Source organism: Cervus canadensis, chromosome 24 (genome assembly GCF_019320065.1).
Source record: "Cervus canadensis isolate Bull #8, Minnesota chromosome 24, ASM1932006v1, whole genome shotgun sequence".
Taxonomy (NCBI): domain Eukaryota; kingdom Metazoa; phylum Chordata; class Mammalia; order Artiodactyla; family Cervidae; genus Cervus; species Cervus canadensis.
The window spans coordinates 14,200,380-14,227,566 of record NC_057409.1 but is presented as its reverse complement, the minus strand read 5'-3'; the positions used below and the strand labels follow the sequence as shown (position 1 = coordinate 14,227,566).

The 27,187-nt window shown below is 53.8% G+C and overlaps 3 protein-coding genes across 4 annotated transcripts in view; 1 reads left to right on the top strand and 2 right to left on the bottom strand.

Annotated features, from left to right (window-relative positions):
* Nucleotides 1-6,154: 6,154 nt before the first annotated feature.
* LOC122426120 (translation initiation factor IF-2-like) lies at nt 6,155-10,830 on the bottom strand. Its single transcript, XM_043444775.1, has 5 exons — nt 10,753-10,830; nt 7,676-7,781; nt 7,422-7,435; nt 6,800-7,303; nt 6,155-6,445 (listed from the first exon to the last, which is right to left on the bottom strand). The coding sequence occupies exons 1-5, from the start codon at nt 10,828-10,830 to the stop codon at nt 6,182-6,184; spliced, it is 966 nt and encodes a 321-aa protein (XP_043300710.1). The 3' UTR covers nt 6,155-6,181.
* Nucleotides 10,831-19,258: 8,428 nt separating this feature from the next.
* MARCKSL1 (MARCKS like 1) lies at nt 19,259-21,657 on the top strand. The gene is made up of 2 exons (XM_043444999.1): nt 19,259-19,555; nt 20,384-21,657. Exons 1-2 carry the CDS (start codon nt 19,469-19,471, stop codon nt 20,891-20,893), a joined length of 597 nt encoding a protein of 198 aa, XP_043300934.1. The 5' UTR covers nt 19,259-19,468; the 3' UTR covers nt 20,894-21,657.
* Nucleotides 21,658-22,283: 626 nt separating this feature from the next.
* The window catches only part of HDAC1 (histone deacetylase 1), a 32,519-nt gene continuing 27,615 nt past the window's right edge, over nt 22,284-27,187 (bottom strand). For both annotated transcript variants that reach the window (XM_043444997.1, XM_043444998.1), the window contains exons 7-14: nt 26,086-26,178; nt 24,764-24,872; nt 24,542-24,682; nt 23,875-23,983; nt 23,645-23,775; nt 23,238-23,390; nt 22,670-22,718; nt 22,284-22,405 (exon numbers count right to left, since the gene is read on the bottom strand). In XM_043444997.1, coding sequence (XP_043300932.1) covers nt 22,378-22,405; nt 22,670-22,718; nt 23,238-23,390; nt 23,645-23,775; nt 23,875-23,983; nt 24,542-24,682; nt 24,764-24,872; nt 26,086-26,178 — 813 coding nt within the window. In that variant the 3' untranslated portion in view covers nt 22,284-22,377. The remainder of the gene's footprint in view (nt 22,406-22,669; nt 22,719-23,237; nt 23,391-23,644; nt 23,776-23,874; nt 23,984-24,541; nt 24,683-24,763; nt 24,873-26,085; nt 26,179-27,187) is intronic.

Genomic DNA, 27,187 nt, shown 5'->3' with positions numbered 1-27,187 from the left:
TCCCCTGAGATTTAAGAACACTTGACTCAACATGGGGTTTCCCAGGTGGCGCTAGTGGTAAAGAATCCACCTGCCAATGCAGGAGATGCACGTTGGATCCCTGGGTCAGGAAGATCCCCTCGAGGAGGGCATGGCAACCTACTCCAGTATCCTTGCCTGGAGAATCCCATGGACAGAGGAGCCTGGCAGGCTACAGTCCATAGGGTCGCAAAGAGTTGGACACGACTGAAGTGACTGAGCATGCACACACTCACATACATCCCTGATTATCTCCTCTGGGCAGGTAGCATGGCTGCCTCAGCTTTGAAGTCCCGGGAAGTCAGCATTCCCTGGTTAGGGCTATGCACTTCCACTGCAGGGGGCCCAAGTTCAATACCTGAATGGGGAACAAAGATCCCAAATGCCACAGAACACAGCCCCCCACCACCTAAAAATAAATCCCAGGAGGGGAGAGCTGCTTCTCCCAACTCGATATACCTATTCCTGGAAAGGGCGATGATTGACCCTTAAAATCACAAGCATGTTCTTTGGGCCAGCTACCACTGTCAGGGAGATGGAAGACTACAATTGACCAGGCTAAGCCACAGGTAAGCCTACCCTTGAGGTGCAAGCATAGTCAGGTGATTGACAGCATCACTACAAAACAAGGGGTAATGATGAAGAAAAAACATTCCAGGAGCAGAGACCACTTATGCAATGATCAAGTACCCCTGGGAGGAAAAGAAGCCTGAAAAAAAATGGATAGAGTTTGATAGGGGCCAGGGAACAATACAGCTCCATGGCAATGAGGAACCTTGGAAAGTGCGACCAGGAGTCAGGCTACTGGGTTCTCTTTCAGGTTTTGTCCCTGTCTCAGTCAATACAGGTCTACTAGCCAGGCCTGTGAAGGACAATGTCAGCAATGAAACAGACAAGCATGGGCCTTAACTCTCATGAAACTCACATGGCCTGGCAATGACCTGCTAGGAGGCAGGTCCCTTCCTTCTGGTCCATTTCCTCACTAGCTTAAAAAAAAGAAAAGCACCAGCTGATCTCTATGGACCTTCCCAGCCCACAGAGGCAGAATTCTTCCCATTCTTCCTTTCTCTCTTATCTCCCTCATTTCCTTTCTCTAGGCTTCTGGAACCCTCCTTTCCTTCAAAAAAAAAAAAAGATTTACTGCCTGGGAGTTTCCTGGTGGCTTAGTGGTTAGGATAACGGGATTTCATTCCCATGGCCCTGGTTCAATCCCTGGTTAGGGAACTGAGATCTCACAAGCTGTGAGACATGGCCAAAAAATAAAAGGGAAAATAAAAAACTTACTGCCGCTTTCATATGTTTGGTTAGTGAAGGATAGCAAAAAATACAGACAAACACCTTGCCAATGGGCCAGATCCTGGAGCTAGATAGCTCTAGAATGGCCAGGAGCAAGAGGAAAGGGCATTCCAGGTGGAAGGAACACAGTGGGCAAAAGCCTGGAGGCAGGGAAGTTTAAGGAAATCAGTTCAATCAACTTTCACCAACACCTATCTGGGCCATACCAGGTGGTGGCAGGTCCCTGTCGGAGAGCTCAGAATTCAAGGGACCCACGGATGAGTTAACAGAAGAGAAGCTGGATCAGGGAGACCGTGTGTTTGAACTTGTTGTGTAGGTAACGGGGAGAGTGACAGGCTCCAACCTGGGTCTCTTGACTCTATTTTTCTTTTCCTTTTCCATCATGTTCTCTGTTGCTTCTTCCTTTTTCCCCCAGGAAAAGTCACTGGCCTAAACTCTAGTCCTAGATTTGAGTCCTGATTGTCATTTACTAGCTGTGCAACCTTGGGCTAATTACTTAGCCTCTCTGAGTCTCTATTTCCAAATCTGTAAAATGGGGCTAATGACATCTGGTGGAAGGTTTCAGTAAAGTCATGCACCAGGCAGGAATCTGAGGCACAGCTAGCACTGAGAGAAAGAGGATGCTGCCTTTGGCTTCAAGGGGCAGCAGACAGCCAGCTAGCCATGTCCCCGAGGGCTGGGTATCTGGACTCTCTCTTGCCTCCCTTTGTCAAGTTCCTATCAGTCCTGCTCAGGAGCTAAGGAACTTGGGGGCAGGGGGCATTTTCAGGGGAATCCCCAGGTAGGAAAAGCAGAACTGCCTTCCTCACTCTAGAGGATAAAGCTGTCCCCAGACCCCAAAGCTACCCAGGTGGCGCTAGTGGTAAAGAACCCATCTGCCAATGCAGGAGACGTAAGAGACGTTGAGTTCGATTCCTGGGTCTGGAAGATCTCCTGGAGAAAGGAATGACAACACACTCCAGTATTCTTGCCTGGAGAATCCCAGTGGACAGAGGATCCTGGTGGGCTACAGTCCATAGGGTTGCAAAGAGTTAGACACGACTGAAGTGACTTAGCATGCATGCAGACCCCAAAGCAGGACCCCCACATCCCAGCCTCATTTTCTGCCTGAGGAATGGGGAGGGGCCCAGTCAAAGAAGGATACTCAAATCCCTGCCTTCCCCGACTTCTCTCTCAAACACCTTATTAGCCAGCCCCTCCCTAAGGGACCCTCTTTTAGAAGGAGGGGGCGAAGTACAGATGGACCCCCCCCGGTTACCATGGAGATGGCAGGGAAAGGGTTGCTGTATTGCCATGGCAACAATTGACGTCAGCGCTACCCTTTCCCATCGCTTGATATGAGAGGGGGGCAGCCACCCCAACCACAAGCAAATCCCCCACAAAGCCTCCTCCCTTTACTGAGCCAATCAACCAAGGGGTCGACAGGCTTAATATAGCACAGGAGTTAAAAGCACAGACTCTGATGTCAGTCAAACCTTGGTTCAAATCCTCTTTTTGCATGGTTTTAGATGTTTGAATGTGAGCAAGTCCCTTAACCCTGGAAGACTGGTATGTACAATGGGGATAGAAAGCTACATGCTTCCAAGGGTTAATGTGAGGACTGCAGGGGATCATGCAGGTGACGGGCACTGGGCCAGTTCGTGGGAAGTACACACTGATGTTAGTGACTCTCTAGAGTCCTGGGGACCTGTCAGGGCATTGTGGCTTTTCAGATATAGACTCACAGCCCCTAAAAGGCTTCCAGGATTCCTAAGGACTGGCCCTGAGTTTGAGCATCTCAGAATTGGCACGGGGGGGGGGGGGGGGGGGGGGGGTATTTCCTTGGTGGGACAGTGGATAAGAATCCATCTGCCAGTGCAGAGGACATGGGTTCAAGCCCTGGTCTGGGACGATCCTGATACATGCCAGGAGCAATTAAGCCTGAACACAACTACTGAAGCCCACACACCCTAAAGCCTGTGCTCCACAAGACAAGCTCCACAACGAGAAGCCAGAGTACAGCAACTAGAGAAAACCCACATGCAGCAACAAAGACCCAGAGCAACCAAAAGTTAAAATTAATTAATTAAAGAAGGAATGGGGGAGGTGAATCCAGAGACAGTGGAATTTCCGGAATCTGAGGAAACTCCGGATGCCGCTTTCCTTGGAACCTCATCACATCCAAACCCTGACCCAACTTTCCCTTCCTCCTCCCATCTGCCTCCTCCTCCTAAGCCTTCTTAGCAGCCATCTACCTCTCGAGACTCCATCTGCCTCTCTAGGAAAAAGCATGGATGAGGGCCATGGGGAGACATCAGGCAATCTGACACCAGGTAGATCAGTGGGTTGGACCCCACAGGGATCCATGGGCCTCTCCCCACCCTCCCTTGGGGTGAAGACACTGGAATCATTTTCACTCCCTCTCTTTTCCCCAGGCCCCAGTCCAGGCGCCCACAGTCGATTCTCTAATTCCACCGTATTGCCCTGAATCAGACTCCAATTGCTACTCATCTGGATGACTCCAGCGGCCCTCCAACCTGTTTTTTCTTTTTTTCTTTTTATTCCTTTTTTAAATTTTTTAAATACTTTTTATTGATTTATTTGACTGAGTGGGTCTTCATTGTGGCCCCTGGGATCCTCACTGTGTCATGTGAGATATTTCATTGTGGCACGTGGGCTCACTATTTGTGGCACAGAGGCTCAGCTGCTCCACAGCCTGTGGGATCTTGGTTCCCCAACCAGGATCAAACCCACAGCCTCCGCAAGGAAGTCTCCTCCTAACTGGTCTTATGGTCTTGTACTTCCTTCCCTGCTTGATTCCTCCAGCCCTGAATTATTCTATAAAGACCACAACCTAGCCATGTAATTCTCCTATTTAAATCTCATCAATGGCTCCTTTACGTCACTTACCCAACCACGAGGACACCCCTGAGTTCACAAAACCTTCTTTCCACCTCTCAGCACGCTGTTCCTTCTGCCTGGAATAGCCTCCTCCCACCCCCCTTATCCCTCAGATCTCTACCAATTGTCAGTCCTCAAAGAAGGCTCCTCTGACCACCTGTCCGTTCCCTCCCAGAGCACCTGCTTATCCCACTGTGTCCTCACCTCTTCCCTGATCCCTGTTGAATGCCTATTCACCCCATTACACTACAGACTCGCCGAGGGCGGAGGCTGTGTCATATTCACCCTGACATCCTGGGGCTGGGAACGGAAGGGCTCAGGAGTTAGTAGAATGTCTGTCGATTAGACTGGCTACTGAACAACGGCTAGATGGGTCCACAGAGGGGAGGCCGAGCGCGGCGAGGTGAAGGAACAGCAGAGGCTGTTGGGGGATCTGCAATGGCCTCCCTAAGGAACTGACCCTGAAACTAAAACGAGAAGCGGTCACCCACACAAGGACAGGGCGGTGGGAAATATCCCCAGCCCCGAGACTGGTCTGTGCCACGATGAACATGGTGCTGATGACATTGTGAAGAGGGAAACATTCAAGTCTTGGAAAGACAGCCCTGGCTGCTCTGTAAGAACAGACCACGGAAGAGATGGCAAGGAGCAGGAGAGAGATCATTCAGGAAGCTGCTGCAGCCTCCCAGGTGAAAGGCGATGGGGCCTTGGACCAGGTGTGAACAGTGGAAATGGAGAAAAGCAACTGTGTTTTAGACATCCTGGAGAGGACAGGATTTTGTAACTGCTTGACTATGAAAATGGAGAGACAGGGAAGAGTCGAGAACCAAGCCCAGATTTCCAGTTCAGGCAACGGAGGAAACAGCCAAGCTGGGGAACATCAGAAGGACAGGTATGGGGCATGTCTGCTGTGAAGTGGGACATCCAGAAGAAGGGGGCCAGGAGACAGGTCTTGGGCAGGGAAGAGGGGTCTGGGCTGAGAGACAGAAGTGAGTCTCTGACAAAAGTGGGCATTAAAGGCACAGGCACCGACAAGATCCCCGGGACATACTACAAGGCCCAAGAACACCCACGATTAGGCACTGAGCAACAAATGAGAAATTTGCCACATGGCGGCAACCGGTGAGATAGTAAATAAGTCAAGACTGCAGTGTTCAGAAAAACAAAGGCTCAAAAATACTTCAAATAGAAAAGAGTGTTTGTGTCAAAAGTCGGTCACTGCTAAAGGGTCAAGTCAGATAATGACTCATGAGCATCCCTGGGATTTAGCAACAAGGAGGTCAGTGGTGACCTTGAGGAGCTGTTTCTGTTCCCGTGGAATGGTGAGGGAGGGAGCCAGACTGCAGGGGTAGGGTGAGGAAGTAGAAACAACACGTGCACACAACTCTTTCAAGAATCTTGGCTGTGAAGGGGAGCTGGAGAAGTACCCAGGGCCAAAGGAAGGCTTTCTTCTTTTTCAAAGATAGGAAAGACTAGAGTCTGTTTGTTTGCTGCTGGGAAACAGCCATCAGGGAGTCAGAGGTTGGAGACAGGGAAAGGAGGAAGGGATGAGAGGAGGGAAATTCCCCAAGGAGAGAAAAGAGAAGGTGAAATCCCCAAATATGGCCACACAACTGGGGTGGGGGGCAAGCCCGTACAGAGTTCCGGGGACTCCGAATAGCTGCCCACTCTTCCCAGCAGCCAGTGTGAGTCACTGGGGGAAACAGCCCAAACTGGCAGTATAGAAAACGGCACAGGGCCAACATGTTCCCCAGGGGGTGGGGGAGCAGGGCCCAACCTGGGCTATGAGCCCTGAACCCCATGCCCTGAGCAGGACAAGGGCACAGGGAAGTTGTCTTACCCTTTGTAGGGGCAGGCAGAGTAAACTGGCTTTTCGCTGTCCCTCTCTGAATCTATTTCCCTTTCTGCAAAAAAACTTACGTTAGGGTTTTTAACTTTTTTTTTTTAATTTTTGGCGGGAGGGTGGGACAGGTGTCAGGGACCCTTTCTAGATTTCTAGATTGCTTCCAGAAACATATGTGTATTGGAGACCCACAGATTCATCCCTGGCTTCCAGATATATCTGAACTAGAGTTGGCTGAGGAGCCTTCCGCCTCTGATTTAAGGGTTTCCTGGAGCAAGGGAAAGGCTCCTGCAAGGGCCAGGGGGGCAGAGGTGGGGAGCTCTGAAGCCTGGAAACAGTGAGGCCTCTTGAGGTGTGGCGTCTTCCTGAGCGCACCATCACGGTTGTGTAAGCAGAAGATGGAGGCCCCTGGTTGAAATAAAAGGAAGGGTTGATCCAAAAAGCAGCTGACCTTTCCTGGGCCCCTCTTGCTGCCTCTGTCCTTGTCTTTCTGTCCTTGACCCTGCGGGACTAGCGTCCCAGGGAATCCCCCAGCGGTGGTGACCAACCCCCTGCCCCTGAAGCGGGTGGTGAAGAAAGACCACCGACTAGACCCCGCCAGAGGGCCTGGTGCTGCCCCACCCGGCTCTGGCAGCTGAGGCCTCCTGCTAAAAACAGCGGGGCCCGAGGGGAATATGGGCTTTCAGGCCTCCCCCTCCACGTCCCAGCAGTTATTAAAAGAGGCCGAAGAGGACCAGGCGGCCTGGACACTATGCTATTCACCGAGACTGCCCACTTGGTGATGAATTTTCTTCTGTCCCGGTGAAGGGGTCCCGAGGAGGGTGCAGGCGAGATAAAGGCCCCGGGTCTGGCAGCAGGCGGGGAGGAGGAGCGCGGGTCCTTGGGAAGACTCCGAGAGGGGCCTCCAATCTCCCTCCTCCCCAGCTTGGGCCAGGAGTGATCCCGACCCTCGCCCCGCGGCGTCTGATCCGAGGAGGCCGCCTCCTCCCAGCGAGTCGCGCCTCCTGGGGGGACCGCTGCCCTGTTTCCCCTACGGGGGCCCCCAGGCCACGCCCCCGCACCGCCTGGACTAGGAGTTATGTTTCTAGGGCTGCCGGAGCCCGGTCTTGCGGGCGCCCGCCGACCGCCGAAGCCTCGGCGACTACTGGATGAGCCCGGAGCGCAGCCGCTCGCCGGGCACTGCCTGGCGCTGACCCGCGCGCAACCTCCTACTGCTGCCGGGGGCCACCGGGGTGGCGGACGTGCCCTCGGTGCGGGGCCCAGCTGCTACGGCGCGCGCCCGACCCTCCTGTGAGCGCGCGGGGCGGGGCGGGGCGGAGGCGGAGGCCCCCGGGAGGGCGGGGCGGAGGCCCGCGGAGGGCCTCGGGGGAGGGGCGGAGCCTACGGCAGGGGCGGGGTCTGTGGAAGAGGCGGATCCCCAGACCCGAGGGTAGGTCAGGGGTTGGATAGGCTGGCTTGACTGAGGCTGGGAGGGGGAAGAGGGAGCGGAACTGGGTGGTTAAGGGCGGGGCCTGAAGCGACTGTCCACGGAAGGCAGTGGGAGTAATCCCAGAGCGAGTCGGATTTGCCCCCGTCCTGGCGGCCCAGTTTTCCCTCCCTAGGTGGAAGCACCGGTGGCAGAATATTAACTAACAATACCTGGGCAGGAGGAAAAGCGATCTAGCTCCCCGGCACCCCCGAGCGCCGGTGAAGGGCGGGGCCCGCAGAGGGCGCGACCTCGGAGGGGCGGGCCTAGGGGCGGGACCTGGCGGAGGTTGGGGTGGGGAAGGGTGATACCCGGGCATGAGGTCAGGCCGCCTTGCCTTCCAGGCTCGAGGACCCAGAGGGGATGAGCCGCAGTGAGAAAGGCCCCGCAGGCTGGGCGTGGGTTTCTGCGGGGTTATTCATTCCTGCCCTTTTCAAACCACCACACACATTTTTTTAGGAGATTGATAGATTCGTCTCTATTAAAAGTTCTGTTCATCAAAAGACAACTAAAGGGGTAGAATAGAGTTTCAAAGAGGGCTCTTCAAACACAGTGCCAAGTTGAGCCTGGCGCAGGGAGTGTGGAAACCAGAATAGATCATGGCCTTAGTCACCAACTGGGTCAGTTTCAGGACAAGAGTGACCCCAGCCCCAGGCTTGGTGACCAAGCTGAATGAACTAAGTGAATCGGTCTGCTTGAAGGACACTCTCCCGTGTGTGTCTGTGTGTGCTTCACATTTGGGGGCATCTCTGAATGTTGCATCACCTCTGAACATGGTTCTGTTTCTCTGTGTGTCTGTCTGTCCCTGGTTTCTGTGTCCATTCGGTTATTCAGCAAGTATTTATCAGGGCCTATTTTAGAGGGTTGTGTCAGATGTATATTCTGAGTCACTGAGTTCAAATTGGTGAAAACAATAGTTGAGGCTCCCTCATGGAGCTTACATTCTGGTGGGGAGACAACAATAAAGAGAAGTCAGAGATAAACAGTGTTCTGTGTTTGAGAAGGATGAAGTGGGCCAAGTGCTATGTTGTGTGGAGAGGGCACAGCCTGTGTCTTGTTCACAGATCTGACTCATAACAGGGGCTCACTAAAGGGTGTTGAATGGATGGGTTGGCCAGGAGGTCCTATCTGAGGAGGTAACTGTAGATCAAGGCTTGAAGGGTGAGAGAGCAGCCACTCCAGACTCTGGGAAGAGTCTGGCTGGAGGGAACAGCCTGCATGTTTGTCTCATGCATGGCCCTTTGCCTTTAGCTATCTATCTTGTAATACCCCTTTGGCTATGTCTCTGTTCCTTTCTGTTGTCTCTCTGATCTTGGGGGTGGTGGGCAGGGGGTAGTGGGGTGGGGATGAGATGGGTTTCAACAGGGCCCTCCAAGATCTCTGGAAGTGAGGTCACTGCTGAGTTGATTCACTCCACTGGCCCACTCTGGCCTAACCTGCCTGGTCTGGATATTCCCCTGGAAGCAACCCCTCCCCTCGGCAGCATCAGTCCCACGATCTCTGGCTCCTTCCCAGGATAGCATCCTGCAGTCCGGAAGGAAGTCCTTCGTCCTGTGTAACCACAGTCCCTGCTGGGGCAACCACAGCCCTTTCCTCTCATTCTGCCCCACGGACAGAGGGGAGGAGATGGGCTGGCCCTGTGGCAGCAGATCCTGCCTGGACAGAGAGCCCAGCAAAGACCTGTCAGAGTGGAGGTGACCACTCCTCTGCAACCCCAGGAAGGGGAACCTCAGAGGGGCAAAGACGATCACGCATCTGACGAGCCTCTGCCACATCCATTATTTCATTTAATCCTTCAACATTCCATTTTATAGATGGAAACTCAGGCAGGTCCGGAGAGGAAAACGTGGCAGAACTGGGACCACAACCCAGGTCTCTTAATAAAACAGTTGTAACACCTAATATTTATTCCACATTTACTTTCAGCCAGTTATTATGCTAAAACTTTGCATGCTTCATCACAACCCTTGAGGTAGGTACCATTGATGTTTCCATTATCCTCATATAAGGACACTGAGGCTCAGAGCCATGAAGTGACTTGTCCAAGGACGCCCCCAAGTTCACAGCAGAGCTGCGCAGGAGCCAGGACAGTCTGGTGTGCTCAGTGGCACGCCCTGTGCCCCAGGTCCCGGAAGAGTGTCACTGATGTCTGTTTTCCAGGAATTTGGGGAAACAGCTTCAGGTTCATCACATCACGGTCCCGAGGCTAACTTGTGCCAAGCCAGGATGAGCAGGAAGATGGCCCGGGAGCACTGCACAGCCCTCTGTCCCCTTTCTGTGGGTGAAGATTGTCCCTTCGCCCTCTCTCCTGGGGTCTCCATGTTCCTGCCCTTCACTGCCCAAATAAAGCAGCTTTCATTGCTCACTGGCTCTCCCTACTTTGGGGGGTAATGACCTGTGTCCTCCCCAGCTACACATACTGAGTTAGACTGAACCCACAGAGCTGGGAAGACCTTTGCAGCCACCCTTGAATGTCCTAATGCACCCATGGCCCCCCCATGGGGTACACTGGGTGAACCCAAAGTGCTCCAGCTCCCCAGACTCTCACAGATCATAGAAAGAGAAAGGCATACGCCAGCTCAGTAAGGTGCCAAAGGAGGGTGACATTAATTTGGGGAGGCATAGTGACTCCTCTGCAAGGTCAGGAAACCCCCACCCCTCCTTTTTTTAACCAAACCATATGACATGTGGGGTCTTAGTTCCCTGACCAGAGATCAGGGATCAAACCCATGCCCCCTGCCGTGGAAGCTCCGAGTCTTAACCACCAGGCTGCCAGGGAAGTCCCCCAGGAAAGCCTTCTGGAGGATTTCCTTGAGTCGAGTCTCCACAGATGGGCCGGCCCTGGGTGCAGCTATATGGGAAGTAGCAATCCAAGCAGAACTGGCAGCATAGAGAAAGGTTTGGTGATTTGCAGGCTGCAGTGGTATCGTTGAAGCTGTCATCCCGCTGAGGGAACCATGAGATTGGCAGCCAGGGCTCTTTGCCTAAGGTGGAGCTAGCTGAGCCTGGTGCTTCAAGAACCTTGAAAGCCAGGAAAAGGGGTTGGACATGCTCCAGGAGGAAGTAGAGAGCCATGGACAGGTTTAAAGCAAGGGAGGGACATGATCCCCTCATGGCATCTCTAGGCCTACAGCCCTCGCAGGGTCTCAGAGTCTGCTCTGGTGGGCAATGAGTGGTCTCCGGCCCTCAACTAGGTCCAAGGCCCTGGGCACCTGTTGCTGTCCCCTTTATACACTCTTGCAGGTCTTACCTGGGACCGAGGCTGGGAGTGGATCAGCTCAAGCTTCCCTGCAGGGATCCGGCAGAGGGGGCTGATGGCTTGAGCCATCTTTGGGCAGGTACCCTGACTCAACCGCTCTGTGGTCAACAGCCTCGCCCTCCCCCTCCATAAGAGCCACTTGTAACCCATCCCCTGTCCTTTTGGGGGGGTCTCTCTGTCACATTAACAGGTAAATGCAAGACAGCAACCCCCACTCCCCACACCCAGCGGACCCCCAGAGTCAGCTCCCTTCCTCCTCTAGCCCCCCTCCCTCCAATGGATCCTCGCCCCCATCTCTGGTGCTCTCCACTGCCTGAATGTCTCTGCACTTCATCTCCACCTCTGCCCTCTGCCCTCGCCTAGTTCAGGCCACCTTCACTGTTGTCTGGACCAGTCTGACCAACTCTTCCTTGGTTTATCTTGCCTCCAGCTCTGTCCTTTTTGATTTGTGTCCTGAGCCAGTTGTTCTGTGTCTTGGAGGTCCCTGTAGCACATCCGGGGTGGTCTCCAAGGGCAGCCAGAGTAATGGAGAGATCTGGGCTGAAGACAGAGATTTCATAATGGTCAGCATACAGATTCTCCTATAGATACACATAGAGAAGGACAGAGAAGAGTTACAGAGACAGATAGACACACACATACAGGGATCTTCTCTCCAACACAGATTTCATTCCAGATGTCTAGATCCCAACAACATTCCAAAGGCACTTCGACTTAACCTGTCCAAAGCTGACCTCTCCGTTTCTGTGGTGCCCCACTGCTCCTCCTCTAGACCTCCTGAGTGCAACTTGGCACCTCTTTCCCCCCATTTCCCAAGCCAGACCCTCAGGCACCATCCTTGGCCCTCCCTCCTGACTCCCATCATCCTGTCTTTTGTTAAGACTTGTCACTTCTGCCCCCCAAACCCCTCCTATACCTCTCCTCCTCTGTCTTCCTCCACCTTCAGCAGCATCTGAGCTGGCAGATCACACATTCCTTCTAGAAGCCATTTCCTCCCTCAGTCTTCAGGATACCCTGCTCCTGGTTCTCTTCCTTTCTCTGCCCATGAGCTGAACCCACCTGCTGGCTCCCCATCCAGAGTCTCAATGCTGGAGAGGCCCTGGCGGTGTCTTCTTGAGCCGCGTCTCTCAGTGGATCCCATCCAGTCCTGTGGCTTCAAATTTGGGAGGCCTCCAAAGGTCTCCTCTGGAGTCCAGGCTCATAGATCTATTAACTGCCAGCCTGATGTCTCCACGGGGATGCTAATAGGCATCTCAAACTGAAGATTCCAGGTCCTGCTCATAGTCCCCAGCCCCGAGGACAGAGTCTAGTCTAATCCAGGAAGTGTTGGTGTTGGCTCACTCTCCCCACTCTCTTTAGTTAGGTTCCTACCATCTCTTCCCATCATGGATTATTTCAACATTGCTTCTTGCATAGCAGAGAAGAAAGACAATTGCACGTGAATACAGGAAGGAGAGCAGGCTAGGGCTTGGGGGAAAGCCCAGAGTGTGCTATGGGGAATCAGTGAGGATCTCAAATGTAAGGCACAGACTTTGTTCTGAGGGCAGTAGGGAGCCACAGAAAGGTCTGAAGCCAAGGGGGATGTGTTTGATTCTACATTTCTTTCATTCATTCCTTCACTCATTTACTCCATCTGTCAACAGATTATTCATTGAGCACCCCCTATTGGAAAGTAATTCTCAGGCAGAGGAGAATGAATGGAGGGGCTGGACTTGTGCAGAGAGACAAGTGAGAAGGCTGATGAAATGGCCCAGGTCCAGGTGAGAAAGGCCAATCATGGAGATGGAGACAGGGGAGGATGAGCTGATGGGGGTGGCCTAGTTATGCAGCACAGGTTTCTGGTTTGGGCAGCTGAGTGTTGGGAACCCTCAGCCCAGGGGTGTGGAGTATGTGGTGGGGGAGCCATCTCTTCCTCCTGGGGAATCTGGAAAGTCCTTGGGAGTGGTTTAAGAGAAAGCAGAGGGACTTCCCTGGCAGTCCAGTGGGTAATAAGACCCCATGCTTCCACTGCAGGAGGCACGGGTTCCATCCCTGGTCGGGGAACTAAGATCCCACATGCCACATGGCAAAAAAAAGAGAGAGAGAGAAAGATAAGAGTAGGAATTCAGCAAGTAAAGAAGTGGAAAGAGGCATTCTAGGTGGAGGGAACAGACTGTTCAAAAGCCCTGAGGTAGGAGAAGATCAGCCCTGAGGACCTAAAAAGCCAAGAGAGTTGAAGATCAATAGGCCAAGAAGAAAAAAGAGGGAAGTGAGGCTGGCAGTCCCATCTCTGAGGCACAACCTGGAGCATTGCAGGCTGGTCCCCAGAGATGCCAGACCTCCCTATGCAGACAGATGGGAGGGAAGGAGAATGTGAGGAGGAGCTGGGATGAGACAGATGATGTGCACATCAAGGGGTGTCCACAGTATGTCTTTTCTGGGAAAAATCACTAAAAGAAGGTCCCCGGGGGATACTTCTGGAGTGTGAGAGAAAAGGAAGAGAATCCTCAGGGTTCTGGGGAGAGGCAGATTCCTTTCCCTTTTAAGGAACTGATTAAGCCCAGTAAATTTCCCTCTGAACACTTCAGCATCCTTAGAACAGTCTCTCTACCACCTGCCCAGGAAGAAAGTTGATGGAGGGGATACAAGGTTATCCCAGGGTGGCCCTAGACCCCCACCTCCTATCTCTAGGGTAGGAAGGGAAGAGAATGGCCCTGGCCCAGGATTTCACATAATCACACTTAGGAACATTGTCAACTTTTCCCATGTGCTGCGCACTTCAGGTGCTTAGTTCTTAGGGCTCTATGTCATGATACTAGGTCGTTCATCTCACAATAACCCTGAGAAGGGGGTATAATCATCATTCCTATTTTACAGATATGGAGACTGAGGCTCAGAGCAGGCCTAAAGCCACATAGCTGGGACATGATGGAGCCAGTTCTTTACCACTACCATTGCCTCAACACAACAACACCTACTGAACCCTTCAGTTCAGTTCAGTTGCTCAATTGTGTCTGACTCTTTGAGATCCCATGGACTGCAGCACGCCAGGCTTCCCTGTCAATCACCAACTCCCAGAGTTTGCTCAAATTCATGTCCATCGAGTTGGTGATGCCATCCAGCCATCTCATCCTCTGTCGTCCCCTTCTCCTCCTGCCTTCAACCTTTCCCAGCATCAGGGTCTTTTCCAATGAGTCAGTTCTTCGCATGAGGTGGCCAAAGTGTTGGAGTTTCAGCTTCAGCATCAGTCCTTCCAATGAATATTCAGGACTGATTTCCTTTAGGATGGACCAGTTGGATCTCCTTGCAGTCCAAGGGGACTCTCAAGAGTCTTCTCCAACACCACTTTGTCAACTTTGAAGGTTCATCTAGTCAGAGACTGAACCCTTGCCACAACCGGAAGTGGTGCCAGATGTCCTTGCTGTATGGAGTGGGCATTTTGAGGCTCAGTAAGGGGAAGGGATTTGTCCAGAGTCACAAAGCGGGAAGGTGGTTGGAGCTTGGATCCAAATCATTTGGGGGAGGAGGCTGAATGGAAGAGGTGATGGGGCAAGATCTGAGCAGTGTGGAGAGGAAGGGGTGGGACTTGGGACTGGACTAGGAGAGAGTTTCAGTTTCCCTTTTAAAGGGACTTCCCCTAAATGGGGGATTTTGGCTGGAAATTTGTTAGCAATCCAAATTCCACTGGTTTGGCCACCTCTTCGCCACAAAGGCACCTGAGGATCTGAAAAGAAACTGAAAGTTGGGAAAAGGGGAGGGGCAGGGGCAAGGGAGAGGCCGAGAGCAGCCCAGAACTGGGTTGAATTTCTGGTGACCTCATTGAGCCTGGGGGAGATAGGCAGGTGAGCTGGGATTACACACCTCTTAGCTATTGGAGAAATTGAGCCCCAGAGAGACAGCTCTATTAGATAGTGGCTGGATCTTGTCCAGTTTGCACAACCACTGCCAACACACACACACACACACACACACACACACACACACACACACCAGGGGAAGAGGGAGCGAAAGGGAGAAATAAAAGGGCTGAGTGGCCTAAAATCCTGAAAAGAAACTTTCCAGATCCCTTGTCTCTGTGATGTGGTGACTGGTAGGATGGTGGGTCAGGGAAGGGTCCCTGAGGTGCCCAGAATCCAGACTCAGGTTCCAGGCCCAGGACTGGCCTGCTGACAACCCAGCCAGAACCCAGCGTACCCAGGGTGCTGGGGAGTCCAGTTCCAGGGATCCCGGTCCTGCAGCTGCCATGCTCTCCCTGCTGACATCCGTAATGGCTCCTCCCAAACCAGAAGCAGCAGGACCCTTTGTGGAGGCTGCTCCTCAGAGGGCCTGGAAACCACTTTCTCTTAGACCTGACCTCCTCCTCTTCTGCTTAATGAACACTCCACCTGGCTGGGCTTCAGCATCCACCTCTATAAAGGGGAACACTGGGTCACGCAGTAACGTGGTATAACAGGCATGTATTAGTAGCAGCTGTGATTATTACCGTTGGTCATTCCTACCTTTTCAAAACTCTCCCGAGTGGTCCAGGATCCCCATGCGTCTGTGCTCTAGGGTTTGTCCTTCCCCTCCCATTGACTCCCTCCCTGGGGCCCTCTCCTGCTGCTGGCCTGGCTAATGGCAGAGCTTCCACTGCCCCAAGACTTCCTGGGTGACCTCATGCACTGCTTGGCTCCAGTCACCCTCTTACTAGCAGCAACCAGAGATCCAGATTTCCTGGGGTCACTTCTGACTTAAAACCTTCTGTCTGTTACCCCTTTAAGGTCACTAGCCGGAGTCTGGCCTTTGGGGCTTGGCCTTTGGCTCAGGAAACATGATCACATGCCTATGTGCTGAAGCATACAGGCTGCCTCCTGGATGGCCCCCTGAATTTTCTCTGGGCTCCTCAGACTCAACAAGGTTAAATTCCACAACCCCCTGCCAGCTTTATTTTTCCTCTGATTCCCTATCTCAGTCATGGGATCATGGACCCCAAATAGAAAACTCAGAAATCTTCACTCCCATGTCCTCACCCCATCCCTGTACCAGCCAGTCCCCAGATCCTAGAACCCTGTCTCTTTAACTTTGCTCTAGAACAAGCTTCTGCCTTCATCCCCACTCCACACAGACCATTTGCTGTTCCCTTGTGCTACTGGAAGCTTTTCCTCCAACCCTTGGCCCTCCCACAGGGCCCTCCTCCATGCAACCCACAGGTCTCTCATCTGACCCTGCTCTAGCTCTTTCTTCTCCTCTTAAGGCATTACCAGCCTCCCCAATGGGAAACCCCTGCGGGCAGGGGCCCGGCGTGACTCACAGCTGACACTCTGCCACGTAGGAGCAGAAGGAGGAACTCCAGTCTGTGCACTTGAATCACAGAGGCCAAGCTGTCACTGTACAGATGAGCAAACTGAGGCCTGAGAGGAGAGAACTGGCTTACAATTAAAGGAAGGCAGAGCTGGGGCTAGAACTATAAAGTCTCTGGGTCCAGGTGATCCTCCCTGGAAGGAGATGGGGACCCTGGGGCTGGGAAATGGGCTGCTCCAAGTCACCATTCTTGAGGTCTCCACTGGGACCTAGCGGTCCTCTGGTGTCTCTTCCCCTCTCCAGGCCTTGGCATATGCTGGTCCCTCCCCTTGGAAGGCCTGTCCTCCATTCCTGATAAGATCCTGCCCACTCATCTAGCATCTAACCTGATCTCCATCTCAGGACCCTCCTCAGAGGCCTCCCATGCCCCCACAGCCTTCTTTATGAGGTGGTGTTCTCTTTTGCCCTCCCCCCTCCTTTAGGGCTCTCCTGGGGTCCCATTCATTCCCTTCTGTCCATGGGAACTAGGAGCATCTCAGGCCAGGACCAGGGTCTGAGCCTTTATGGGAGAACTGGGACAGATGGAAGATGTGGGAAAATTCTAGTCTCTCAGCTTCCCTTCCCCTGTCCATCTCAGAGTCCCCACTCTTCCTGCCCCTGCCACTCTGTCCTGGCAAAAGCTCATATCTCAAAGGTCCTGATCACCACGATCTGACCCGCGGAGGCACACACAGCCACTCACACAAACACAAAGTAGCCACTCTCTCATGCACATACACATAGTCACACACCCAGTCACAGCCAGTCACCAACCCAACCTCAAGGACAGACAGGCACACACACCCAGAAAGTCTCAGAAAGTCATCAAGAGTCACGAAGCCTGTCTCTCTCACCCTTAATACACACTGCCAAACAAAGATGCAAACTCACACAACTACAAAAGTACACACCTGGTCACACACACACACACATATACACAGAGTCACAAAGTCTCTCTCACACACAGACAGATACAGAGCAATACACAGTCACACACAGAGAGAAACACACACACAGTTGCACACAGGCCCCTGGAGATACAGAACAATGGGCGCATTGTCTGGGCTGGCAGCAGCTGGGGAGAAAGGAGCTGCAGTGTGGATGGAGGGGGCTGTGGGGGCTGCTCTACCACCCCCACTCACCCCCGCAGCATCCCAAGCCTCTTCCCCCTTCCAGAGGCTGAATTCAGCTGGGACCTGGATTTGCTGAGGGATTCAGCTCTCAGGTGCCCCCTCCTCAGCCTCCTTCCATGTCTGGTGGGGGATGCAGGGCTCCCTTGTGGACCAGCCTCCTTCTGGGGCTCTGGGGGCTTGGGATCCTTTAGCCCTCGATGGCTCCCCTCTCCTCCTGGGATCATCCTAACGATGCGCCACTCATCCCCACCAGAGCAGAGCCTGGAAATTGGGGACCTTGGGATCTTAACCTCTGACTCCAACCCCTCCAGGACTCACACAGCCTTCATCTGAGCCCTGCCAGCCAGAGCTGGCAGCGCCTGGCAGCATTGTGGGTTCCCTATTGTGGTCAAGACAGAAATGCGGGTCACGATGTCCATCCCTTACTGGCAGGGGTGGAGAAGTCACTGTCCTGTCAGTGAGTTGCCCTAGGGCATGGTGCGCCTTCCCGTCCCAAGAGCTGGCTCTTCTTGCCTCCCACTCTGACCAGGCAGCCCCAGATCTCAAGAGAGACTGCTTCCGGGACTTTCCTTATAGTTCACAGCCCCTTTTTACAGGTCTCTCCAAACTCTGTCTTACCCTCAGTTACTGGTATCTGCTGTGTACCCTTGGACATGTCATTTTCCCTTTCCGAATCTGTGTCCACTCTGAAAAACAGGGCGTTAATGAAGCCGAGAGTATTCTGTAGTCTCTGAGTAGGGGTGGGGGTGGAGGCTACAGGAGTGAGCGCTGCAGGTAGAAGTCATCTCAGCCCTGTCCTCAGATCTGTGGGAGTTCCTGATTTCTCAGGCCCTGGGGTGTTTCCACACCTCACAGCCTCAGGCCTCCCAGGAGACCTTACTTGTAGGAGGGAGGGAACAAGGGAGGGCCGTGCTGAGCTGTCCAGGACACACAGCCTTGCTTTTGCAACACTTGGCTTCCGCCAGCCCCCATCTCCTTCCTCCTGGGGGCTGAGGGCAGCAGCCGGACGCACACATCCGGGGCCAGCCAGGACTCTGGGGTTCCCCCTGGCCTGGACTAGCGGCAGGAGGCTCCAGCTGCAGTTTCCAGCCACCTCCACCCGGCCCCTGTCTCCAGGGTCCCCTACTCAGGCAGGGCTGAATGAAGGCTGGACTGGGCAGCTTGGGGGCTGGCTCAAGGGACCATCCAAGGCCTCTCCTCCTGAGGAGCTGGAGTGTTTTAAGGGTTGTTGAGCCCCTTCCTGGGCTCCCTCTGCTGTCTTGGGGGGAACCCTGATGTAGGGGAGCGGATGTGACTGGGGAGTGCTGAAGTCAGACAGGTTAAGTCCAGGTCTCTGAGCCTCAGGCTCCTCAGCTTTCTAATGGGGATGGAAATACCTGCTAAGATCCCCCAGGGGGGACTTTGTCATGGGTCTGAGAGAAGATGGACCAAAGGTGAGTTTGTCTGTTGGGGCTTAGTGTGACTGGCCACCGAGGGACTGACAGGAGGGACAAGGGACCACCTCACCAGACTCACCAGACTAACCCTGCGGCGCGGCAGACCTCCCAGGCTGGTGGGGCAGGCAGCACGTGGGCGGGACCTCGGACCCATCTCCAGGCCTGAGGGGGCACAGAACCCAGCTAGGGCCCTGCGGCTGCCATGACCACATTCTCTGGAGCCCGCCGGCTGACGAGTCTGGGCATGTGAGTCCTTCGACCAGTTCTAGGGGGAGACTGACAGGGCTTGCCAATGCAGGACTAAGAAGATGGGGGCCACTCCTGGAGCTAGGGCGTCCACCCTGAGAGGTGGGCGGTGAGAGGAGGGGATGACTGCTCCCTTCTCTTTCCTCTAGGAGCCCCCTCTCTGCCCAGCTCGCGTAGGGACCCGCCTCCCTGCTTCCCGCCCTGAACCCCACCTGCCCCCGGGAGCCGAGTGGGTTGGGGGACCAGACCGCCAGCGTCGCCCACCGTTCAAGTGGGGCCCGCGGCCTGGGTCCGCCTCCGCCCCTCGATTGGGCGCTCATTTAAATGTCCGGCCCCGCCCCGAGCTCTGGGCGCATATATATAGGAGGCTCGGCGGGCGGCAGGCGGCATTCTGGCGCGGAGCGGAGCGGAGCGGCGGTGGGCGCAGCTAGCGGGTCGGGCGCGGAGCGGGGGTGCAGCTTGGTTTCCCCCCGACACCCCTCCCCCTCAGACGCGAGCCCCACCCCTCCGCCGGCCAGGCCCACCCGACCGAACTATCCCCTGCGGCGCGAGCCCGGGGCGGCTCCGGGCGCCCCCCCAGCAGAACCCCCCACCATGGGCAGCCAGAGCTCCAAGGCTCCCCGGGGCGACGTGACCGCCGAGGAGGCAGCAGGCGCTTCCCCCGCCAAGGTCAACGGACAGGTGGGTGCGCTCGGCACGGCTCGACCTGGCCCCCTCCTCTCGTACTTCGCCCCCTCCTCTCGTACTTCGCCCCCTCTAGGGCCCCGGTCCGGGGCCGCGCGCTTTGTCCGGCCCGGGACACGCGGCGCCCCCTCCCCCGCCCGGTCCCTTTGTTCTCGGCGCCGCAGCCCCCGCGGGCGAAGCGAGGGGAGGGGCGGGGAGGGGGCGCCGGCCGGGCCCCGCCGCCTTCTTTGTTCGCGGCCCCGGCCCCCGGCGCTGCCCCCTGGCCGCCCCGAGTGCAGCGCGGGGAACAAAGGCGCTGCTGGGCCGCGCCAAGGGGGCGCCCGGGGGCCGCGGGGCGGGTGCCCGGAGGCGAGGGCACTCCCCCCGCAGACCCGACCTCAATATCCCAATGCCTTTTTTAAGGGAGGAGCCGCGATGTGAGGAGAGCCTGCGGTGGGTGGGGGCCTTTTACACAAAGCCGGCGGCTGGGAAAATAGGCCGTCCAGGTGCAGGGAACAGCGCCCCGGGGCGGCTTCCCGCCCAATATCGGCTGCACGGCTCCCCCGCCCGTCCGGGATCCGCGGCCTCGGGCGGTCCTGCGCGGAATAGAGAGCGCGCCCCGGGAGAGGTGGGTGGGGGGCCCCGAGATCCCAGCGCCTCCTGTCGGCCGCGGCCTCTGTATCCCTGTGCGGGGCAGGAGAGAGAGGTTTGACTAGATGCCGCTGGGGTGAGGCTACAACCAGGCTCTGGGGGTGCGGTGGAATGACTGGGGACCCCGATGTCTGGGTGGGCTGGGTGAGGGGAGTTAGAACCCCGACCCTCATTGTGGTCTTCTCTGCCCTGCAGGAGAACGGCCACGTGAAAAGCAATGGAGACTTATCCCCCAAAGGTGAAGGGGAATCGCCCCCCGTGAACGGAACAGAGGAGGCAGCGGGGGCCACTGGTGATGCCATCGAACCAGCACCCCCTAGCCAGGGCGCTGAGGCTAAGGGGGAGGTCCCCCCCAAGGAGACCCCCAAGAAGAAGAAGAAATTCTCTTTCAAGAAGCCTTTCAAATTGAGCGGCCTGTCCTTCAAGAGAAATCGGAAGGAGGGTGGGGGTGATTCGTCTGCCTCCTCACCCACAGAGGAAGAGCAGGAGCAGGGGGAGATCAGTGCCTGCGGCGAGGAGGGCACTGCCCAGGAAGGGAAGGCTGCTGCCACCCCCGAGAGCCAGGAGCCCCAGGCCAAAGGGGCAGAGGCCAGCGCTGCCGCCAAGGGAGGAGACGCAGAAGAGGCAGGGCCCCAGGCCGCAGAGCCATCCACTCCCTCGGGGCCAGAGAGTGACCCTGCACCGGCCAGCGAGCAGAATGAGTAGCTGGGTGGGGGCAGGTGGGTGATCTCTAAGCTGCAAAAACTGTGCTGTCCTTGTGAGGTCACTGCCTGGACCTGGTGCCCCGGCTGCCTTCCTGTGCCCAGAAAGGAAGGGGCTGTTGCCCCCTAGCCACGTTCCCTCTCCTTCTCTCCCTCCTGTGGATTCTCCTATCATCCATCTGGTCTTCCTCTTAAGGCCAGTTGAAGATGGTCCCTTGCAGTTTCCCCAAGTTAGGTTAGTGATGTGAAATGCTCCTGCCCTTGGCCCTACCTCCTTCCCTGTCCCCACCTGTGCCGAAGGCATTTGCTGGTTTTCTTACCCAGTTCTTTTCCAAGTAGGTTTTGTTTACTCCCCAAATCCCTGAGCCAGATGTGGGGGTGCCTACACCCCCAAACCCTGAGTGTCCAGCCTCCCCCTGTTGAGTTTTTAGTCTCTGTGCTGTGCCTAGTGGCACCTGGGCTGGGGAGAACACTGCCCCTGTCTAGGTTTTTATAAATGTCTTACTCAAGTTCAAACCTCCAGCTTGTGAATCAACCCGTGTCTCCTTTTTTGACTTGGTAAGCAAGTATTAAGCTTTGGGGTGGGCGGGAGGTCTGTAATGTGAAACAACTTCTCGTTGTCTTTTTTTCCCCCTCCCATTGTTGTAAATAACTTTTAATGGCCAAACCCCAGATTTGTACTTTTTTTTTTTTTCTAACTGCTAAAACCATTCTCTTCCACCTGGTTTTACTGTAACATTTGGAAAAGGAATAAATGTTGTCCCTTTAGTGGTGCTTTTTCATGAGTGGTCTTCTAGGGGTGAAGGTGAGAAGACTGGCCAAGCTCAAGCTTTGATGGGGGGGATCAAGACAGGTAAGTCTGGGGTTTCGCTGAAGGCTTGCCCAGGTTCTCATGGACACTGGAAGGGCAGAGACGTGAACCCAGGGGATACTACAGAGTAGAGATGAACTCAAGAGAGTATAGAAATGTACCATTTTATTACAAAGATTCTCACAAAAGTGAATATAGTATCTCAAAAAGGAAACTAGACTACCAATCTTCACCTGCAGAATTGGGGGAAGACAGAGAGGGCAGGCATGAGAACAGAACCAATCTAAAACTGGCCAATGTTACCTTAAGAGCCTAAAAACAACAGGAAGTCCCTGAAGACCCAGCTACCCCTTCTCAAATGCTCAGTAAGGGCACCTTTTCAAAGCTACGAAGCAGGCACTTCAAGATTTTGTCCTATGGCTGCTTAAGCGGATCCCTTTCACCCAGTACCCATTAGGGTTCAAGAGTTTGGGCGGGATGGGTTGCGAGGCAGCTACTAGAAAAGCTCACCTAATGTGTGCCCTGACCTCAGGGCCCTGGTTCCTTTCTAGTCCCTGGGGATATTTATATTTAATATATTTTAATATAAATACACAGAGAAATAGAAAATATAAAATCTGAAGGGTTGTGGGATAAAGGTGGGGATTTGGCAAGAAGCCAGAACTGGAGAGGTCTCTTCAGGCCAACTTGACCTCTTCCTTGACCCTGTGGAGAGAACAGAGACTGGCATCAGATAACCCACCCTAGAGGCCTTGGAAAAAGGAAGGGTACAATGACTTCCTCAGGCCCCTGGCTACCCAGGTGACTGCTGAAGGCTGGGGCTTCCTAGCTCTGCCTAGAACTGCAGAAACGACAGACTGGTCCCTGAAAGAGGCCTTTGTAAGCTGGACCAGCTGTCCCTCTTGGTGTGCTGGGACAAAGGGGCCGGTGCTCCAATGCCAGCGAGAAGACAGGCAGTTCTTTCCTCACCCTTTGGCTTCTTGCTTCTCTTCCTTGGTTTTCTCCTCTTCTGTGACTTCTAGAACATAAGAATGCAGGGATGGTCAAGGGCAGCCCCTCTGAAAGACCCATGGGATCTCCACTTACACTGAAACCCCTTCCCAACATCACAGCTCAGTGGACATACAAAAGAGAAAAGTACATCCCAAGCCCTTCCAGCTAGACCTGTAGAGAACAAACAGGTTGGACCGGTTTCCCAGCCTGCTAGAGCCTAAACGCAGTGGGTGGAGGCAGCCCCCTGGGAAACGGGTGAAGCACTGGGAAAGGGCTTGGGAGGTATGTGAGGGCCGCGCCTGACCAAGGGGAGCCCAGGCATGTCCCTGGCTCTGGAACCTGGCAGGGCTCAATCAGCCAGTGAGGATGACGAGTGGAGTTTCATTCTTCTGTGGGCCACTTCTGGGAACCACAGAAAGGAGTACCCCAAGGGGCTGACAGTGCCAAGTCAGCTCCCCCCACCCCCCCACCCCAGTGCCCTACATAAATTCATCTTCCAGGGCCTGGGGCTCAAGACCCAAGTCCAGGCCCAACCCAAACTCACCTTTCTTCTCTTCTGGATCTTTCTCCTTTTCATCTTCTGTTTTGACTCTCTTGGCTTTCTTGAAGTTGGAAGAGTTCTTGCGCCCGCCTTCTCCCTCCTCATCAGAGTCGGAGAACTCTTCCTCACAGGCAATTCGTTTGTCCGAGGAACAGACTGGGAGGTAATGGAACATTCCAGTGAGACAGCAGATTCTCTCTCTCAGAAAAGACTGCTTTTCTGCATGTTTCCACAAAAGACACTGAGGGAAGGGGACCTGGACTCTAAATTAAATTATCCCTACAGGTACGAGCACTTGGGGTTCTCAACAGCTGGGCAGCTTGGAGAGAACGTGGAGGCAGGAACAGTGGAGGGAAGTAAGAACAGCCTACAGAGTAGGAAAGTAGAGGCCCCTGGGGTCTGGGTCTTACTTGAGATGCGCTTGTCAGGGTCTTCTTCATCCTCATCACCACTCTCCTCTGGAATGGCGTCCTCGGGGATGGCCTGCATTTGGACCCCAGGTGCGTGGGGCAGCATTCTCAGGTTCTCAAACAGTCGCTGTCTATGGCCAATGGTACAGAGGTTGGGCTGGGCTCTGGTCAGGGACCGACCTGAGCTTGAAATGTTCAATTAGGGGTGTGAGGGGCGGGGGTATACTCACTTGATCTTTTCCAGGTACTCATTAGTGTTCTGGTTAGTCATATTGGAAGGACTGATATGAAGTTTGAAATCTGGTCCAAAGTATTCGAAGTAGTCGTTGTATGGAAGCTCTAATTGGGGTGGGGGGGTGAGAGAGTTAAGAGATCTGGCCACCATGGAACCCTGAGAAAAGCATTTGCAGGTTTATCTGGGCCTGTCAGCCCAATTATCAAACAGAAGCATGCCTTCAGGATGGGGTAAGACTTGGGTACCTATAGAATTTCAACTGTTTAAAAGCCACAGCCATTCTCCAGTGTCCACACCAGTGGTGTCTGTGTGTGTGTGAGAGAATGCCTGTGTATAAGGAGAAGGCTGAAGCGCCTGGTTTAGAAAAATTTAGGCAATATTTATTGAGAGTACTCCCTCACTCACTACCCCAATTACCCTATAGAGTATGAATTCCAAAGATATAAATAACTACTGATAATTCAGAAGTCAAGGGAGAATGGACAGGGGCAGCTAAAGGACTCAGAAAAAAACTGTTGGCTATGGTCTGAAAATCACAAGAGGCTAGCAAGAGAATCAGAATCTGAAGAGGAAGACGCTGCAGAGCCAACAGGAAGTGGGCGTGAGCTCGAGGGCACAGGAGCTCCAGCACCGCCGGCCCAGTCTGGCCCTGGAGCCATTACCATTAGGGATCTCCGTGTCCAGGGCCACAGCTGTTTCATATGTCCAGCATCGGGCGACATTACGGATGGTATAGCCACCTCCTCCCAACATCAGCATAGGCAGGTTGAAGCTCTTCACAAATTCCACACACTTGGCATGCCCTTTGGTGGGAGAAGGGGTGCCAAGTTACAGAAGCACCCAGCAGGACCCTGCCTGCCCATCCCTATGCTACCTGGACTCACCTTTGATGGTCAAATTGAAGCAGCCTAACCGATCCCCAGACAGGGAGTCAGATCCACACTGCAAGACAACTGCACTGGGCTGGAACATCTCCATTACTTTGGACATGACCTGAAAGGACACAACCTGGTCACCACCAGCCTCAAGAAAACCTATCTGGGGTTCAGGCTGAAAAGTGTGGGTACAGCACTTTCTTCTGTTCCTTATTAACCACTCCTACTTTTTTCCTCTCCCCCGGGCTGAGGAGTAGAGAAAAGGGAGCACCAATCTGGGCTTCCCATTTCCCTACTTTGTTCAGTTTTCCAGGAGCCTTCTAGCTCTAGTAATGCTGAGCCTAAAACAGCCTCCTTATCAATTCTCCACATCCTTCCCTGCTCTCCAGGTCCAGGACCACTGGCTCCAAGAAGCTCTTCTGACCCTGAGCTGCATCTGCTCGGTGCATTATGTCCTGCAGACTTTGAGCGTCACACTATAAGGACCTGCCTCACTGTCATATCTCTCATTCTCACAACTAGATTCCAATGTGACTGCGGACGGAGACTGTAACTCAGGCTTCTCTGTCACCCTTACTATTAGGTATGTATTAATACTAGGCACCTGATGTTTGCCAAACTACTACCTGACCTAACTAGGTTACTACTCTAGTAATGGTTGGTTCCTTGCTGCTCACAGGTGAAGATTTAACTCCTCAGCATGGCCTTCAAAGCTCCCTTTGAAATACTAACCCCAAAAAAAAAAAAGAAAGAAATACTAACCCAACAAATATTTTCTACCACATCTTTCAACACCCCTCCCGGCATCATACAGGCCTACATGCTACATTTTGGCACCTCTGTGCCTCTGATGGTGCTGTTCCCTCTGCCAGCCCTCCCCTCCAGCCCCCGCCTTCTTCACACGAGTAACTCCTCATTTCTCAGTCCTGCTCAAATGTCACCACCTCTTGTGAAATCACCTCTGACTACCCTTTCCCCAGCTCAGGCAACAGTTTCTCTCGTTCCTCTGTTCATCCCTCAAAAACAGCACTGACCACATGCTGTTGGGGATGTGCCTGCCTCCCACACCATGGGCTACACCATGGACTGTGAGGTCTTCAAGGACACAGATCATGCCTTAGACATTCCTGTATAACAACAGTGTTGATAACAGATTCAGATATATACTTGGAGGAATTCTGTTCTCCAAACTAGTCATACAGCATGCAATCCAGGGTTCACCCATCTCATTTCCAGCCAGCCTCTCGGTGGGGAGAGATCCCTGAGATGCTTTTGCTACCCCTCCCTTAGACCAATCCCATTTATAGCCCAGTGGTGGAAACGCCACTTACCGGCTTGAAAATGGCCTCATAGGACTCGTCGTCAATCCCATCTCGGAGAGGGTAGTTAACAGCATAATACTTGCCTTTGCCAGCTCCAATATCCTAATCAAGAAGGACATTAAAGTAAAACTGAAAGATGAAGCTAGGAGGAAGCTCAAGGGTAGGGGCTGGAATGCTAAGGAAAGAGGCAGTGGTTCTCAGAGAGAGAAGCTGGGTCCATGAGGTGGGCCAGGGACAGAGCAAGTTAGCACCATTCCCCTCACTGGCAGGACAACTCTAGCTCACGTCTCTGGATAAACCAGAGTCTGCACCCAGGCTGAGAACCATTTATGGAGCCAGAGACTGAATATCCCACCCCCACAGCATGAGACCTCTTCCTCTGGACTGGGTTAAAGGTGGCTGGGGGCTGGACCACAGAATTAACACCCACCCTACAGCAACCCTTTTCCAGAATGCTTTACTGCTCACTCCTCTACTCCCCCACCCTCAACTCTAGGGAGGTGTGGAAGGAAAGCAGACAGCAAAGAAGAATTCTTCAAAATTGTAAATGCTCAGTTATTCTAATGCTTGCCATAGCAAACTGACTTAATGCCATTTTTTCACCCAAGGGCCACTGGCATGGCAAAGTGGGTGGTTTCATTGTATCCATGCTAACACAAGCAGAAGACTTTAACGAATTAGCTTCCAGGGATTCTTATCCTGAGGTCCATGGATGGGCTTCAGTAGGAGGAGGTGTCTATTAACTATTCAGTATCAAATGTAAAATTTTATGTACATTTCTGGGGAGAGAGCAGCTTTCAGTCAGATGGTCAAAGGGGAAGGTAACCTAAAAATACTAAGAACCCTTAAGTTGGTTCACAAAGTTCCCAATTCCTAGCCCATGGGAGAGAACCTGATATTTCTAGCCTAAAATTCAAGCTGTCTGGGACATCTGAACAGTGTGATGCAACTCAGCTGTGGCCAGGAGGGAAGTGCAAAGAGTCAGGAGGCCCCCATCCCTCACAACCTGTATGCTCCATCATTCCCTTCCTCCAGAACAAGAGAGGGAAAGAGACCGTGGCAGGTGTGTGGTCTCTGAATGGCAGAAGAGGCAGGAAGTGGTTTTTGGTGA